This window comes from Rhinoderma darwinii, chromosome 9, assembly GCF_050947455.1.
Source record: "Rhinoderma darwinii isolate aRhiDar2 chromosome 9, aRhiDar2.hap1, whole genome shotgun sequence".
Taxonomy (NCBI): Eukaryota; Metazoa; Chordata; class Amphibia; order Anura; family Rhinodermatidae; genus Rhinoderma; species Rhinoderma darwinii.
In genome coordinates, this window is record NC_134695.1 from 46491978 (window position 1) to 46510661 (window position 18684).

Below are 18684 nucleotides of genomic sequence, written 5' to 3' on the forward strand. Positions count from 1 at the left end.
ATTATATATTTCGTTTTTTTCTCAATAACAACCTGCAGCCCAGATGAGCAGTTTTCTGTGTTTTACGCTTAATGACGAAACACAAGACATGTAAAACATAAACAAATTTACTCCCTTTCATTTTAATTGTGCAAATTATGTGGCAGATTAAAAACAAGTACGTTCCTAATACAGATCAGCACAATTTCCTTATGTCTTTATTAAAAAACTTTGACCGAACGTTGCAGCATTTCTCAATTAACGGTTTCCTTTCTTTAGACTGGTTATTATCGCATTGTGCATCCATAAACGTTTGTAAGCAAATGAGGCCAAGGTGAGAATAAGGCAGACGTGAGAGTAAGTACAGGACAGTCATTCTGGAATAACAGATGTTGAGTGGCTCGGAGCATCAATTTACCAGTCCAGTCTGTATTCAGAGTTGTGCTGGAGTTTAATACATAATCGACTACCAGGGACCTTTGATTAAAGCCTGAAGTTCAGCATTCATAGCAAGATCCCTTGTCTACATATTACTGCAGTCTGTTTTATAACATTACAGGACTGGACATGAAGTCAACTAAAACGGCATTTCGTCTTCATTTCAGTTTTATTTTTTTTAAGGTTTTAACTATTTGTATTTGCACCAAACTTAGAGGAAAGAGCAGTCAGTTAAAAGAACGGTGAAGAAATAAAGAATTTGGAGCTTATGTAGGGCACTCGGGCAACAGACCCAAAGTATTATAATATAGCACAAGTATGAACTTCCAGCTTCTGTGTCGTCTGTGTTTCTATTAATAAACACGTCAGTTCCTAGTAGAATCACAAGCTTGTTATCCAATGCTTTTGAAATCATAAAAGGTCATAGAAATAGTCCAAGCCTTGTCCCAGCTCCCAGATAGATATCCCCGTTCCCAGCTCCTGTGCAAGGTCTAGTCGCACCTGTATTGACTGACGGATTAAAGCAGAAGGTAGAATTAGAGGTTTGAAAGGCTATTTATTATCATACTCTATCTTTTCAGGACAAGATTTATGAATACAAAATAAATAAAACAATTGGATATAATATATACTATCTAGCCGCCAATACAACAATTTTTGTGAACCACGTAGAGTGATTCTAAATTGCGGTCAATGAATCCTGGATGGAAGATGAAGCTTAATCATAGAACAAGGAACAACTTCAATAATGTACTATAGATGGTGAATTACAACACCTTTCACCAAAGGTATCTTGTAGTGTAATTTACTCCACTTAAAGAGGCTCTGTCACCAAATTATAAGTGGCCTATCTCCTACATAATGTGATCGGCGCTGTAATGTAGGTGACAGCAGTGGTTTTTATTTCGAGAAACAATCTATTTTTACCACGTTAGGAGCGATTTTAGATTTATGCTAATTACTTTCTTAATGCCCAAGTGGGCGTGTTTTTACTTTAGACCAAGTGGGCATTGTACAGAGGAGTGTATGACGCTGACCAATCAGTGACCAATCAGCGTCATGCACTTCTCTCCATTCATTTACACAGCAGATAGCGATATAGATATATCGCTATGTGCAGCCACATACACAAAGACTAACGATACTGCAGTGTCCTGATAATGGATATACATTACCTCCAGCTAGGACGGGATGTGTATTCAGAATCCTGACCACTTCTGAATCTTTTCTGTGATTTACAGCAAGGCAAATGTAATTTCGCGACATTACGCTGTAAACTGTCATTTAAAACGAGATTACGTTTGCCTTGCTGGAAATCTCACAGAAAAGATTCAGAAGTGTCAGGATTCTGAATACACATCACGTCCTGGCTGAAGGTAATGTATATTCATTGTCAGGACACTGCAGTAACGTTAGTCTTTGTGTATGTGGATGCACATAGCGATATAGCTATATCGCTATGTGCTTTGTAAATGAATGGAGAGAAGTGCATGACGCTGATTGGTCAGCGTCATACACTCCTCTGTACAACGCCCACTTGGTCTAACGTAAAAACACGCCCACTTGGGCATTAAGAAACAAATTAGCATAAAGCAAAAAATCACTCATAAAGTGGTAAAAATAGATCGGATTTCTAAATAAAAAGCACTGCTGTCATCTACATTACAGCGCCCATCTCCTTATGTAGGAGACAGGGCACTTATAATGTGGTGACAGAGTCTCTTTAATTTAACAAATAAATCATTGGGTAGGGCGGGAGTTCTAAAAAAATATATTTTTCTAGTAGAATTTAAAAAATTGTATAGACATAAATACATGAAAAAATACTTTTTCTCCCTGTTGCAGGAACAATAAATGAAACTGTTCAGTCTTTACCGTGTTGGTCAAATATGCAAACAGTAGAGGTTATTGTAGATCAAACCGTTGAATTGGTACACAAGGTATGTGAATGCTCCAAAGAAAAAACAATATCGATTTATATAAACGGAAAGCCATTTCCTATGTCACCCATGGTTTGGTATATACAGCTTTTAACCCCCCTACCTGTTCTTTAGTACAGCGGGGTCAATTCCACATTCCAGTAAGGGGACAGGGAAACCTCTTTATCCGATTTCGAAAGCAATATTTTCCTTCTCCCGACGCGTTTCATTACAGCCAGAATTCATCATGGGAGATTTGGCCAAAGTAGCCTAGCAAGAAGTCAGGCTTAACACAGTGTGCTGGAGCAGCACATATTAATATTCAGAATTTCTGCAGTGGCAGAGTTTTGACAGCATGTTTCTCCCATGCTGGTATGAACGCCTGTGTCGGCATCTGACGTCATCGCCTATCTGGGCTTTTTAACTTAGTATTCCCTCCCATTCCATACACACATCCCGTGACGTACTGGGAGGTGTGTATCAAAGGAAGAAACTGACACACCGACAATATGAAGATGATGCCCAGTTCCTTCTAACAGGCTCATGCGCCACCCAGTCAGGGCCGCCCACCAGCCGCGCACAGGTGCACAACGGCCTGCAACTGTGCAGCTAGTAGGAGAGGGTTTTTCTGTCTAATACAGAGTGGTCCTAATAAGACCGCTGTCCATGGCCATAAAGAACCATCATAATGTTTGGATAGACTACACCTATTACATTGATATTCTAGTTACCATAATAGGATGGAATTGGTATTGGACAAGTGTTCTAGTATGCTCTAGATTGCTAATCGTATATTTCAAGCAGGTCACTACCCAATATTTATGTATTAGGGTGGTCTACATTCTCAAGTATTATATTTTCAATATTATTTCAGGCTTTTAAGAAAGATGATATTTACATGTAGATCCCAACCTTTAATGGGGATTGTGGAAAACATGTATAATTAGGTTGCTCATTTACTCCATTGGACATGCATTCAATTTTCAATATTATTTCCGACTTTGAAGAAAGATTATATTTACATGCAGATAATATATCTCGTATCCCAACCTTTGATGGGGATTATAGAAAACATGTATAATTAAGTTGCTCATTTAGTCCATTGGGCATTATTGAGTCAAGTTTAAAAATCCATCTGGATTCTCTTTGCAAAACCTTCTTATCTATATCACCTCCCCCTTCGGTTGGGTGAATCAATTCGATGGCCGTAAATTTTAGACATCTTGCATCCCCCTTATGGTGTAAATGTGCATGTCTAGCCACAGGTTTATCCCAATCATTCTCAATATCTCCTATATGTTCAAGGACCCTTTTTCTCCATTCCCTAGTTTTTTTCCCTATATAATTTAGGGGGCAGCCACATGTAATCTTGTAGATCACATTTTTTGAGCTACAGTTTATGAAGTCTTTAATTTCATAAATCTCTCCTGTATGTGAACCTACAAACTGTTCTACATTCTGTACCAGCGGGCATGCTTTACAATGTCCGTATTTATAGCAACTATTGACTTATTTATTAATTTGCCAGCAGCCTTGTCTTTGGTCTTTGGGGTCTTTTTAGGTGGCTTTGTGTAACTCTATCCCCAATACTTCTCCCACTTCTATATGTGACCTGTGCCCATGGTGAAATAGCTTTCTTAAGGTCCGCGTCCATTTGGAGGATACCCCAGTCTTTTCTTAGTATACCCTTGATCGTCTGATTGGCCCCATCAAATGTGCCTATTAGTATTATGGAGATAAAAGGGTAAAAAGGACGGAATATCCAAGGGCGCAGCCGTGTTGAAAATTACTTTTATTTGTACATAAAACAACAGCAATACATGTGTTTCGAAGCCGTACCGGCCCCTTCGTCAGGTCTAGTACAAGTGATTAGTCCATTGATAGTCTCTGTGGTTATATAGCCGGTTCTTGAGGTCGGTAGTCGAAATGACTACCGGTTTAGGTTATAGGTCAAATGTTTACTTGTATAGGCAGGGTACGGCAAAGAATTTAAAAAAATTATACACTTAAAACACGCCATTTTTGCAGTAATATAGAAGACCATTAAAAAAGATGTTGAGAAGATACTACAAATTGGAGATAATTAGAACAAGAGATACAAATATAAATATAAAATATGATATAAAATTATTCAGAATTTATATATATGTATATATATATATATATATATATATATATATATATATACACAAGTGATGTGTTTAGAAAAATATATGTATACATATTTTTTAAACACATCACTTGTGTATATTTATGTATACATATACCTATCTATATATAAATTATGAATAATTTTATATCATATTTTATATTTATATTTGTATCTCTTGTTCTAATTATCTCCAATTTGTATCTTCTCAACATTTTTTTTAATGGTCTTATATATTACTGCAATAATGGCGTGTTTTAAGTGTATACTTTTTTTAAATTCTTTGCCGTACCTTGCCTATACAAGTAAACATTTGACCTATAACCTAAACCGGTAGTCATTTCGACTACCGACCTCAAAAACTGGCTACATAACCAAAGAGACTATCAATGGACTAATCACTTGTACTAGATCTGATGAAGGGGCTGGTACGGCTTCGAAACACATGTATTGCTGTTGTTTCATGTACAAATAAAAGTAATTTTCAAAACGGCTGCGCCCTTGGATATTCCGTCCTTTTTATCCTTTTATCTCCTGGATTTACACAGCGGAGTTTGTTTCAAAATGTCCGTATCGGATATTGGGCTGCAACTGTCTTATGGAAGTGGTTACTTGGACACGCACCTTTGGATGTTATGCTCCTAGCATAACATCATCAGGTCAGTACAATTGACCATCTATTTTTTCCCTCTTATAACACAGATTCATGCACGATGTGTGCTTTGTTTTTATCTTTTTCTACAGCGTGATTATTACAGTCTTATGGGCTGTTTGGTGAGTTATTTTTTCCGAGGAACAAGGATTTCTTCCCGACTTTGTTTTAGTGCATGTTTGTATGCTTCCGTAAGGGTTTTTAATGGGTAGCCTCTTTCAAGAAAACAATTTTTTAATTACCTTGCTTCTTCTCTAAATTAACCTATATTGGAGCAATTCCTTTTTCAACCTAAAGGTATTGCTCCTTGGATATACCTCTTTTCAATGGGTTCGGATGGTAGTTCTCCCACTTAAGTAGGCTGTTTGTAGATGTTGGCTTCCTATATATGGTGGACTCTAGGCCTCCTTTACTATTTTTAGTGATCATGTCTAAAAAGGGTAGGGTTTTTAAATTAGACTCAAACGTAAATCTCAGACCAATGCAGTGTTCATTCAACAGGTTTACATATTGCTCCAAATCTTTCTCAGGTCCCCCCCCCCCCATAGGAATGTGTAGCGTGCCCACATTAGAAATGGACGATTAAATTGTTTTAGTTCGTCCGAGAATACCATGGTCTCTTCCCACCAGCCCAGGAGCAAGTTAGCTTATGTGGGCACACAGGAATTACCCATGGCAGTGCCCCTGAGCTGGTGATAGATATGACCATTAAAAAGAAAGTGGTTTCTTGTTAGTATGAACTGTAATGGCTCTGAGATGAAGGCACTATGATGGCGTAGTTGAGTACCTCTTGTGCTAAGGAAGTAATCAACTGCCTTTAAGCCCATCTCGTGTGGAATAGATGAATATAGTGCCTCTACATCTATGCTGGCTAAGATGGTGTTGTGGTCCACCATGAGGTCCTCAATTTTAGATAGTAGATTAATTTTATCTCTTGTGTATGAGGGTAATGCCTCTACAAAATTTCTAAGTATTTTGTCTAGATAAACCCCCACGTTTTGCATTAATCCCCCTATTCCTGACACTATTGGACGGCCCTTAAGAAGGGTAATCCCCTTGTGTATTTTTGGAAGAGCATAAAAGGTAGGAGTTTGGGGTTTCTCAATTGCCATGAATCTATATTAATTTAAATCTATAAGATTATCTGTGTTTGCACAGTTCAGGATTTTAAGGAGTTCCTCTTTGTATTGCTCCATAGGGTCCTCTTTCAGAATTTCATAACTGTCTTTGTCATTCAAAATTCTTTCACACATATCTATATAATCATTTCTATTGAGCACCACTGTATTTTCCCCTTTATCAGAGGCTTTTATGCTGATTTTCTTGTCTTTCTCGAGCGACATCAGCGCTAAGTGTTCTCTTCTTGTTAGATTTTAAGGTTTTTTGAAATATCAATTTCCATTAAGTCCTTAATGACCAGATTTTGGAACACGTCTATTGTAGAGACCTCTCTAGGTGGTGGTGTTTTATAGCTCTTTGGTCTGCATGAAGTAAATGGGCCTTCGCCCCTTGCCTTCTCATTTGCGAACAATGGGGTGGCCAGGTTACTTGCATGCGGATGTTCTGCCTGTCCCAATTCCTGGCATTCCTTCCTGTCTTTGGTTTTGAATAGTTTATGCCATCTAAGTTTCCTTGTGAACAAATCAGAGGGCACTATATGAGCTGCGGAACAACCCGCACAACCCAAGATAAATAATGCAAGAATGATGGTTATCAACCTATCGGATAGACCCTTGTCGGATATAGAAACACTCATACTCAACAGGGGTCTATCTTTCATTCCCACCACTTCATATAACGTATTTAACTGGGTCAAGGACATTAATTTGTTCACAAGTAAACTTAGATGGCAAAGTTATTTTTTAAAACTCCAGTCCTACCCCAGTGATTCAATATATAATGTAGGAACTGCCCCAGTGTGTATGCAAGAATATGCAAACTTAAAGTATATGTCTAACTTTTACATCATGTTGGGATATAGTTCAAGGCTGAAATAGAGTAAAGTGGGGCAGATAGAACAGGGGTCCTCCAGTGACGGACCGCAGGCGCCAGTCGTCCAGACCACTGGCATTGCTGGGCAGATCCCCAGACGACTGCCACATTCAATTGTATCTGCGTCCTGGTTCTTCAGGACGCAGATACAATTGAATACTACAGCGGAGCAGGAAACAATATGTTTCTTGCTCCGTCATTCACTAGGCTACAGGTGATGTTAGGCCTGCAGCCCATAAGACAATGCTACAGGATCCTTGCGCAGGCCGAAACGATGACATCAGTGCATTGCGCCAGCCTATGCAAGGGTCCCGTCTCTGCACCTCCTAGGTTGCAGGTCTAACATGGCTGAGGAAGTGATGCAGCTTCGTTCATCATGGGAAAGGGACTAGGTGAGTACAAGTTTGTTTTTTTATTTGTTTGGCACTATCTACAATGGGGGGTGGGGGGGGGTGGCACTATCTACAAGAGGGGTGTATGGTAGGGGTGTGTGAAATTATCTACAGTGGTATGTGTGGCACTATCTACAGGTGGCGTGTGGCACTACCTACATGGGATGTGTGGCACTATCTTACTGTTGATGTTTAGCTTGGACCTTCACCTGAAGGCAGACCAAGGTAAATGGACTCTCATTAAAAGCAGTTGAGTACCCCTGGTCTATAATGTGTTGAGAAATGTGCATTTCAAAGTAATTTAAGGACAGATGTTCGTGTCTCGCTAGACAATTCTAATAAAACGGGGGCGTAGCTTATCAGGAAGGGGCATGGCTTTGAAGTGCGCCCAAAAAGACCTCATCCAACCCAACCAAGAATTAGTATAAGAAGGAGAAAAGGGTCTATCACGGCGTGCGCCATTTTCAGACTGCCTCGTCTAAGTTTATGCTGTTTAAATCTTAGATAACTTAGTAAATCTGCCCCAATGTGTGTCTACGGCCTCACTATGATGTCATGTAGATTAGGCCTTATTCTGTACATGACTATATTGTGCCATGTGGTGCGTGCCCATAATACGGTGCTAATGTTATCCTATGGAGGTTTACGTAGCCCCGTTTTAGGTCATACTTCTGTGCAGGGTTTTTTCTTTTTAGATGCAGTTCTGCCATATGAAAAAAATCCATCAGGTACCCTATAAACAGCATTTTTCCTCCATAGAACTCAATAGAGACAAAAATCTGTATACGCTGATCCCATTTTTCTAAGAGACCTCAGTATGGGTACTGTTTGTCCGTAAGGTGCATCAATGGGAGAAAAAAAACTGCTTGAAAAAAAGCATTTTCCCTATTCACATACAAAACACAAAGTGCCATATGGTATCATATTTTTTATAGAGTTGTGAGCATGAGGCTATCAACTTATTTCACCTTTAACCAATTAATAACTCTATTATACAGCTGTATTGAGTCTCTTCTGTACGAATCTATTCTCAACCATTAACACACATGATCTGTCTCCAAGCCAGAACACCAGCACCATGAGACTTTCTCCTTCAGGTAAAAAGTTAAGAATTATTAGACCTAGTAAATCTATATGGAAAGTGAACATAAAGTACATGACTTGTCAAGCCAGTGCATTATACATTGTACCTTCAGAGTTGGATAGAACACTGCATGTTTTCCTCCTTTACTCCTGTAAAAAAAAAAAATAACCATCTTAAGAAAACTGAATATTTCAGAGATGACATCTGCTCGAGCTGGGTTTGGTTAAACCTTTCCAGGTGGCCCAGACCCCAGTTCTCTTTAACAATAAGCCTGGACAATCTGATGATGGATAAGAGCCATTTGTTCTACTTTGTCGCTCAATTTTCCCGACATGAAATGCAATCAGTCTCTAAGCAGAGAAAATAACTATAAATTATTGTTGAGTGCCGGATCTTTCAGGATGATTTTGTTGGCAAGGACTCTCTACAGATTTTGTCTCTGGACTCTATCCCTGTATGTCCTGATCTGAAGGGAAGAGTAGGGTAGCCTCATGCAGGACTCACTTTTTATATTCCAGGTAATGTTCTGCAATATGCTGGTCCCACAGAATCTTCGGCTTATGCTCCTTCAGTATCTCAATGTACCTGCAGATCAAACAAGAGGCGGTGTTAATGCAGAATTGGCTTAAAGGAGCTAGACAGGATTTTATTCCTCATATATTCTGCATAAAATAGAAATAATGGTGTCGCAGCTCAGTGCTCACAATCCATTGTACGTTTCAAGAGAAATTAGTGGAGTATTGAAAGGATGGCATTAAACTTTACCTCAAATACCACCCAATGATTAGCTGCTACTATGCTGATTAATGAATGTTTCCTTTTCTAATAGATGAAAGCTTAAGGACTCATTGAGATGAGTGTGGTACCTGCACAGATTCAATGAACAGCAATGCATGGCATTTAATTAGCTCGTATCTCGAGACATGCATGATATCTGGATGTTATAGTTACATTCTATGAATGTACCTCTGTTCATCTGAATAGCAGAAATATGGGGTCATGTCGTATTAACCCTTTTTTTGGTGTATTCATAATATATTCCATGAAAAGCACCTATAAAGAGAAGGTCACTGCAGACAGCTACACCATTCATTTGAACAAAGCCTTGCTCTAATTGCCCAAAGGTGATGCTAATGGCTTTCAGAGCTGTGATGGGTATGGCAGGTTCTAGTATAATGGAGACCAATGCAAAAATAAACCAGTTCTATTTGGAGATGTAGCTTCCATGTGTTGTTTCTTGAGGGGTACCTTTCATATCAACAAACTTCTGACAAGTCCAAAATATGTCAAAAGGTGTGATTGTGAGAGTCCAGATCCGTCAAATGTTGTGATTTTGATTGGTCCAGGTACCAAGACCCCAACCATTCTCAGAATGAAAGGGCACAAGCACCCACCACGTCCTCTGTTCTACTGCTTGGTGGGAGTCTCATGACCCAGGCACCCAACAAACACAACTACTGGCATGTCGGAAGTTTGTTTAAATGATAGGTGATGGTACTCTTAAGTGTACGTTTCTGTACATGGAAACTATTTCTGCCGTTCACATTAAGGCTCAGTTCACATGTTGCGTAAATACTGTAGATTTTCCGCAAAGGAATTAGTTGCGGAGCAGATACGGTAGCAGCAAAGTGGATGAGAAGAAAAAACGTTCAGAAATGGATCTGCAGTGCAGAATTTTATTCTGGAGCATGTCAATTGTATTTGCGTAAACGCTGCTTATTTGTTGCGGATTTTCCTCATTGAATTCAATGGGGAGGTAAAACCCACAACAATTAGCAGTTGTGTTTTTTTGCGGCGGGTTCGCAGCGATTCCACTGCAAAAAAAGGAACTCAGAGAAAAAATTATCTTATACTTCCTCCTCCAGGAGGTATTCACCTAGAAACACATTCCTTTACTAGATAAATCTAAATTAGAATCCTGAAAATAACCCTAAGCAACAAACTAAGAATATGGGAATTATTTTGAAGAAATGCGTATGCAGAGCTGTTTACATTACTCCTTGCAGAAGAAAAATTTGGAGCAATTGCCTTGAGTGCTGGGTGCCAGGGGGAGGGTGCTAAAATGCCAGCCACTCTTCCTTGGTCATGGTATTTAGATATATGGGTAGGGTAAGTAACTGAATCCTAGATAAAAGAAGGCCTAGCTATGACTCTGTATGACCTGCACATTAAACAAATCAGTGAACATTCTCTCCTTTAGGCCCCTTGAACAGCACGTTTGATGTACATGCCAGGAAAAGCTCCCGATGTATACGTTAGGGCATTCGTCACAGCCTGCATTTTACAGCGGCATCCGTCGCCATAGACTATTAGGGTATGTTCACACGCAATGGTTTCAGACGTAATTTGGGCGTTTTATGCCTCGAATTACACCTGAAAAAACGCCCCTAATACGCCTACAAACATGTGCCCATTGCTTTCAATGGGAATTACGATGTTCTGTTCCCACGAGCCATTATTTTATGCGTCGCTGTCAAAATACGGCGCATAAAATGACGGCTCGTCAAAAGAAGTGCAGGAAAATTCTTGGGACGTTTTTGGAGGCGTTTTTCATTGACTCCATTGAAAAACAGCCCCAAAAAGGGCCGTAAAAAACGTGAGTTGTTAAAAAAACTTCTGAAAATCAGGAGCTGTTTTCGCCTGAAAACAGCTCCGTATTTTCAGACATTTTTGTTCACTGCGTGTGAACATACCCTAATGGTATCCGTTAAATGGATACGTCATGAACTGGAGACATAATAGCTCATGACGTTAGTCGGATACCATTATAGTCTATGGGTGATGGATGCCAGTATTAGACATTCTTTTAACGCATCCATCACTCATAGACAATAACGGTATCCATTTAATATATACGACATGAATAGCTATTAAAACTCCCATGGTGTATACGTTAAACGGATGTCTGTGACGTATGCCATACAGTGATGGTCACCCATTATGGGTATAGGTTTAGTATGGGATTCTGTAGTATGGAATATGGTTGTCTTCTTTCCTTTTCAATACTTTAAAAATAAAAGCTATACTGACCAGCCCGACAGAGGACAAAAGGACGCTCTCGGTCTTTGTTAAGCTAATGGATACCTATGGACACGTATGTGTGTACGCCGGGAGCTTTCCAAATGTACATGCAAACATAGTGAATGAACGTGATGTGAAAGGGGCTTTAGACATCATCAATTCTTTGCTAACAAAATTGCAGATTATCAAACAGGATCAAAATCCCTTAATAGTACAAAAAAGGTAAGCCTTTTCTTTTGTGACTACATAGAACAATCAAAAGTTGCCTAAAATTAACACATTAGGGGAAAATTTATTAATACAGTGCGCCAGTCTCTCATTTGTATGTGTCAGAAAAAGGGGAATCATACATTCTTACCAGGAAAGCAGTCTATAGACCCTGTTAAAAAACATCCCGGAATTTATAGTAAAATGTATTCAATTTGGCTTCTGATAATACAAAAATTCTGATTGTCTACAATTCTGTACCGGAAGGAAATACTAAAGTAACCTCGGATGTCAAAAAACAAAAAAGGAAATGGTCTGAACAGAGACAAGTTATTACACTAATATGGTGAAAAAAATAGTCATAGTAGCATATTTATAAAGCATTTTATTTTGTACTGCCTTCTTGAAGGTTTTTATCATTAGAAGTACAGTTTATATACTTTTCTATAATTCAGAATAACAAGTAAGAGAGATAATGCTGCACGGAGGTCCCCAGCCTCCAGCTGTCAGGACATGCTGGGAGTTGTAGTTTTGTTACAGCTGGAGATCCACAGTCTGAGGACCACAGATGTAGCAGATTTCCATGGACTTCCATTCCTGCTCTCTTATATTGTGTATGGAGCTGCAGAGATGAACTACACAAATAACATTGGCAAATTGTGGGATGCTGCAAATGAGGACTTGTTTTATATATGCAATAAAGAGCCATTTCTCAGATTTTGTCTATAGATTTCTTTTTATCTAACCTTTCCCTCGGGACATATTTGATTTCTTTTTCACTTTGAAACAGCCTCTCAAATTGTCTTTACAAAAGTAATTGAACATTCCCAAATGTCATTGTAAATCTCAAGTTTTCTAATGCAATATCTCACAATACAAAGCTTGTGTTAAATTTGAGATCTGCTCGGGCCGTGGTATTCACCTAGAAACACATTCCTTTACTAGATAAATCTAAATTATTGTCTGTGCTCACTTTTCCATTAAAGCTTAATCTATCCTAGAAATGTCAGTACAGTATGACCTTAAAGACCTCACAACCCCAAGATAAGATATAAATATAAGCCCCTAAATTGTCCTGTGCTTACAGTGATCTTGGTATAACAGATGGCTTTCCACAGGTAACATCTCAATGGCAAGTATCGGCATTGGACTGGAGTTCCTTGGGCCCACCAGAGGGAATGATTGTGAGGGCCACCCACCATCTCTACGGAATACGTGCGCATCATCTTATTATCACTCTACAGATAGTACATATCGTCAATAAGGTCTAATAGGTTATTTGTGAATCACTCATAAGAAATAGACCCTAGAGGCAAGTGCTTGGCTCTTAAGTTAGCTCTAAATGGAGTTGACTGCTGCTAGGCTGTCTAGGACCCATTATTGGGTCAGAGACTGTGTCCACTGGAGGATCCTCTGGTACTCCGGTGGGTCAGTCCGACCCTAGCAAGTTTTATAGTGCTCATGGGAGGTGTCTCCCATCTTTTCACAGACCCAGAATAGCATATAAATCTGCTTTATAATACAACCCCCCTGACCGACCACTGTCATCATGACAATAGCTTTGTGGGAACAGTGAATGGAAGGGAATAAGGGAATTCCTAGAAGGCTTTATTCTGTTAGGGTGGGAGCAATTTTCCAGTCTCATTCTAGCAAATATTCTTGGCAAGTAAGCGCAGAACTCAGAGAATCCAGATTCTTATTCAGATGTAAATCCAATTGGAGCTAAACTGTTGGAATTTTATTTATTGCATGTAGCCCTGGCATACGCAGAAGTTCAACATTGGCTCCTGTCTCTAATTTCAATATATCAGACAGAAACCTTCTACAGTCCATTTAACAAGTAGCCAATCAAACACAGGAACAAAATGCATTACTCTATGGCCAGGGGCGTAACTAGGAAAGACTGGGCCCCATAGCAAACTCTTGACCGCCCCCCCCCCCCCGCGTGCCACAAGCAGCACCCCTTATAAATAGTGCCCCCTGTAGAATGTGCCATACAGCCCGCCTATAGACACTCACACCTCATTTGTAGATAGTGCCCCCACCTCCCCCATGTAGATAGTGACATACAGCCCCTGTAGATATCGCCATAAAGCCCCTACTGTATATAGCGCTATACAGCTCCCACTGTATATAGTGCCACACAGCCCCCCTCCCTTGTATATAGTGCCACACAGCCCCCCCCCCTTAGTAGAAAGTGCAGCACAGCCCCTCTTAGTAGAAAGTGCCACCCACAGACCCCTGTAGATTGCACCCCTGTAGATAGAGCCACAGCCCTCCCCCTAGTAAATAGTTCCATACAGTTCCCCCATGTGTATAGTGCCACACAGCTCCCCCTTGTGTATAGTGCCACACAGCCCCCCTTGTGTATAGTGCCACAAGGCAATGGCGCATTCGAGAAAGTTTTATCAGCCAGGGAGACGTCACTCAAACATGGAATGGTGGGTTTGGAGGCAAGACTATGTGACTCTTCAGGATAGCGGCACCGCCCCATGACCCTCTAATGAGTAATTAGCATATAGTGTGCCCCGTTTTAAAAGTGGATGTTAAGGATCTTGCTGCATCTGAAAAAAACATACAAGGGAATGTTTGGAAATATTGTCAGCTCATGTATTACCGCATGGTGGCGGTTCAAGGGGTTAAAACTACCTGACAGATTCCCATTAAATATACAATGAAGTGAGAACAATTCCATCTGCCCTGCAATTTTGTTGTTATAAATATATCCTATATAATTACAGATCCAGAACCAAGCTCTGACATATATACAGTACCTCAACCAAGCTCAGTACATAAATACAGTACCACAACCAAGATTAGTACATAAATACAGCACTAGAACCAAGCTCTGACATATATACAGCACCAGAACCAAGCTCAGTACATATATACAGCACTAGAACAAAGCTCAGTACATAAATACAGCACTAGAACAAAGCTCAGTACATAAATACAGCACTAGAACCAAGCCCATACATATATACAGCACCAGAACCAACCTCAGTACATAAATGCAGCACCAGAACGAACCTCAGTACATAAATATAGCACTAGAACCAAGTTCAGTACATAAATACATCCCCAGAACCAAGCTCAGTACATATATACAGCACCAAAACAAATCTCATACGTATATACAGCACCAGAACCAAGCTCAGTACTTACATACAACATCAGAACCAAGATCAGTACATATATACAACACCAGAACAAATACAGCTCAATTTAGTGCAACCCCTGCCGTATAGGTTTGTACGGCGTAAAACTATAGCACCCAGCATGGCCCGAACAATGGTGAGGATATGCTGGGAGATGCTGTTTCACAAAAAAAATATCATATCATAATCATACCACCCATCATCTCGCTGCAGATCATACAGTGACTGCATTACTGATTAGAGGCAGAATAAACATTTGCATTAAGTGACTCACCGGTGATGTCTCAGATTCTAGTTCTTTTCTTCTCCCTGTGGTCCAGACATCTATGATGGATTTCTCCCGGCCATGACCCATTTCTGCAGTTTTCCACTCAGATGTCTTCAGCTTCTCACTTTTAAAACATTTCTGCACCTACAAAAGAAGTTAAAATTCTCAACACCCCTAAATATAATAAAGCACCATACACTGCACCTCTAACTATTATAGCGCCATACGCTGTGTCCCTGATTATAATAGTACCATACACTGTCACACACACACAAACACACACACACATACACACACCGTTAACCCTGCAGATAGTGCCCCCATAGTCCTTTGTAGATAGTGACCCCCATAGAGCCTCTATAGATAGTGACCTACATAAAACCCTCTGTAGATAGTGTCCCACATACAGCCCCTGTAGATAGTGGCCACATATGGACTCTAGAGCTTCAAGGCAATAGTGCTAACCACTGAGCCACCGTGCTGCCCTACATATGGCTTCCCCTATAGACCGTGCTCCACGTATAGCCCACCTCTGTAGATAGTCTCACATATAACTCCCCCTATATATAGTGTCCCACATATAGCCCATGCCTGTAGACAGTGCCCTACATATAGCCACCCTGTAGCTAGTGCCCCAAAGGTAACTCACCCCTGTATATAGTGTCCCACATATAGCCCACCCAATAGAAAGTGCCCTAAAAAATAGCTCACCTATCGATAGTGCTCTACATATATCCCACCCCAGTATAGTGTCTCACATATAGCTCCCCCTGTAGATAGTGCCCCACATCCCCACATATAGACTGCACCCTGTATATAGTGGCCCACATATAGACCCCCCTGTATATAGTGGCCCACATATAGACCCCCCCTGTAGATAGTGGCTCACATCTCCATATATAGACCCCCCTGTATATAGTGGCCCATATATAGACCACCCCTGTATATAATGTGGCCCACATCCCCACACATAGACCCCCCTGTATATAGTGGCCCACATCCCCACATATAGACCCCCCTGTAGATTGTTCCCCACATCCCCACATATAGACCCCCCTGTATATAATGGCCCACATATAGACGACCCCCCTGTAGATAGAGCCCCCACTATAGATAATGCCACTCACAGTTTTATGAGAAAAAAAACACAAAACTTTACATACTCACATGATCCCGTTCCCACGCTGTCCCCTGGCAATGCAGACATGCTCTCTTCTGAGCAGGTCTGCTAGAGCTGAACTAGCGTCGTCCAATGACGCTGATTGGCGGGGCAGAATGACTTGCCCCGTCAATCAGCACCTTTCAAGCACCGAAGGGGCGCGATGACGTAATCGCGCCGCTAGCCAATCAGCGTCATTGTAAGGCGCTGAATGGTCGGGCATGCCCATCCATTCTGCGCTAATGCATGTATTTGGCTGTCGCTAGCACCGGGGCCCCGTACGAAGGGGGAGCTTTGTGCAGGCTGGTACCATAGAAAAGGGGGAAAGTTCCCCCTTTACGGAGCATCCCTTCTTTATGTGCCCCATAGGAGCTGCAGGGGCTGGCCATGTGGTACTTGTATCCTTGGTTTGACACTAAATAAATTGGCCAAATATGTTACTTATTTTTTTAGCGCTCTATTTACGGTTTTTTGTTTTTTTTTAAAGAGATAGTACAAAGAAGCAGAAACATACATAAACATCGGATAGATATAAAATATGTAGAAGTATTTAACAAAAATAAAAGGAAAAGCAATAGAACAGGAATAATAGAAACAGGTGTATAAGGTGGATTCAAATGAGGAATATTTTGTTACAAAAATTTCTGCGACTGAAAATCAGTTCTATTCATCAGTATGAAACTTGCAGAAATCCATGAATCTGCTGCAGAAACAGCCACATTCAGATGAATGGAACTGTTTTTTAGTCGCAGAAATTTCTGCAACAAAATGTGCCGCATGTGACTGCACCCTAAGAGTACGTTCACACAGGGCGGATATACTGCGTAAAAGCACACAGCGTATCCGTCCTGGTCGCCACAGGGAGTTCCGGCTGAAAAACCACACCAAATTGTCATACTTACCCGTAGCCATGGCGACACGTCCCTCTACTGCCCTGCTTCCTGTGATGACGTTTCGTTCCCATGTGACTGCTGCAGCCTATGATTGGCTGCAGCAGTCACATAGGTTGAAACCTCATTCTAGGAGGCTGTCCTGCACAAAAAAGCACAGAAGTATACGGTTTTTTTTTTCTGAGTTGCGATTGCTTATCATTTACGCAGTGTGTGGGTGAGATTTGTTAGCTGGTCTGGACCGGAAGAATTACAAGATTGGGTGCTTGACTGAAAGCACAAGAGAGCAAGTGGTGCTACATGTCAGACCCCATACAATTATTTTCCCACAGTTGTCAAATATGATTAAAACTGTCAGTGGAGTTACTAAGTCCTGCTGTAAGCTGTTCCATGCGTTCGCCGTCTTAGATGTATGAAATTAAGTCAGAATATGATAGGGGTGCTGTCACTTTCTAGTTTGGTGGAGTACAGCATTTTGCAGCTGTGTAAATGAATTAGCTGCCTGGCATAGGATAGAGATACTACTATCTTTTAAGTAAGGGGAGCAGAGCAGGGCAGACCAGACATAAGCACCCTGTAAGATGGGGCACATGCTGACGCGGAGTGCAGGAAGAAGGGCCCACTGCTGCCTGCTCTGCATTTATGTCCTGTAATTACTTTTCAGGCTCGGCTTTTAACTTGTCCCTACTGGGTCTAATATCCTTGACTTTGTGTATGAGAGGCAGAGACCCGGCCAGTGAGCTGCAAGCTATCAATGAGGGGATTTTCTCTGCCTAAATGTGCTAATATTAATATTATTCACAGGTAAACTGTGCTGATATATAGAGATCCATTCTAGTAGATTATAATTTAAAAAAAAGAAAAAGAAAAAAAGATCAAGAATAAGTCTTCACACTAAACAAAAAAAAGCGTTAAATACAAAAATAACGCCACCAAAAATACAATAAATGTATTTTTTTTAAATAAACTTTATTAAATAAAGATCATATAACAAACATATTTATTATCCCCTTAAAGAGGCTCTGTCACCAGATTTTGCAACCCCTATCTGCTATTGCAGCAGATCGGCGCTGCAATGTAGATTACAGTAACGTTTTTATTTTTAAAAAACGAGCATTTTTGGCCAAGTTATGACCATTTTTGTATTTATGCAAATGAGGCTTGCAAAAGTACAACTGGGCGTGTTGAAAAGTTAAAGTACAACTGGGCGTGTATTATGTGCGTACATCGGGGCGTGTTTACTACTTTTACCAGCTGGGCGTTCTGACGAGAAGTATCATCCACTTCTCTTCAGAACGCCCAGCTTCTGGCAGATCACGCTGTGACGTCACTCACAGGTCCTGCATCGTGTCAGACGAGCGAGGACACATCGGCAC

At 40.5% G+C, this 18684-nt stretch overlaps 1 protein-coding gene across 2 annotated transcripts in view; it reads right to left on the reverse strand.

Annotated features, from left to right (window-relative positions):
- Window positions 1-102: 102 nt before the first annotated feature.
- Window positions 103-18684, reverse strand: part of CHID1 (chitinase domain containing 1) — a 266132-nt gene continuing 247550 nt past the window's right edge. For both annotated transcript variants that reach the window (XM_075836955.1, XM_075836956.1), the window contains exons 11-13: window positions 9110-9190; window positions 8712-8754; window positions 103-927 (exon numbers count right to left, since the gene is read on the reverse strand). In XM_075836955.1, the coding sequence (XP_075693070.1) occupies window positions 829-927; window positions 8712-8754; window positions 9110-9190 (223 nt within the window). In that variant the 3' untranslated portion in view covers window positions 103-828. The remainder of the gene's footprint in view (window positions 928-8711; window positions 8755-9109; window positions 9191-18684) is intronic.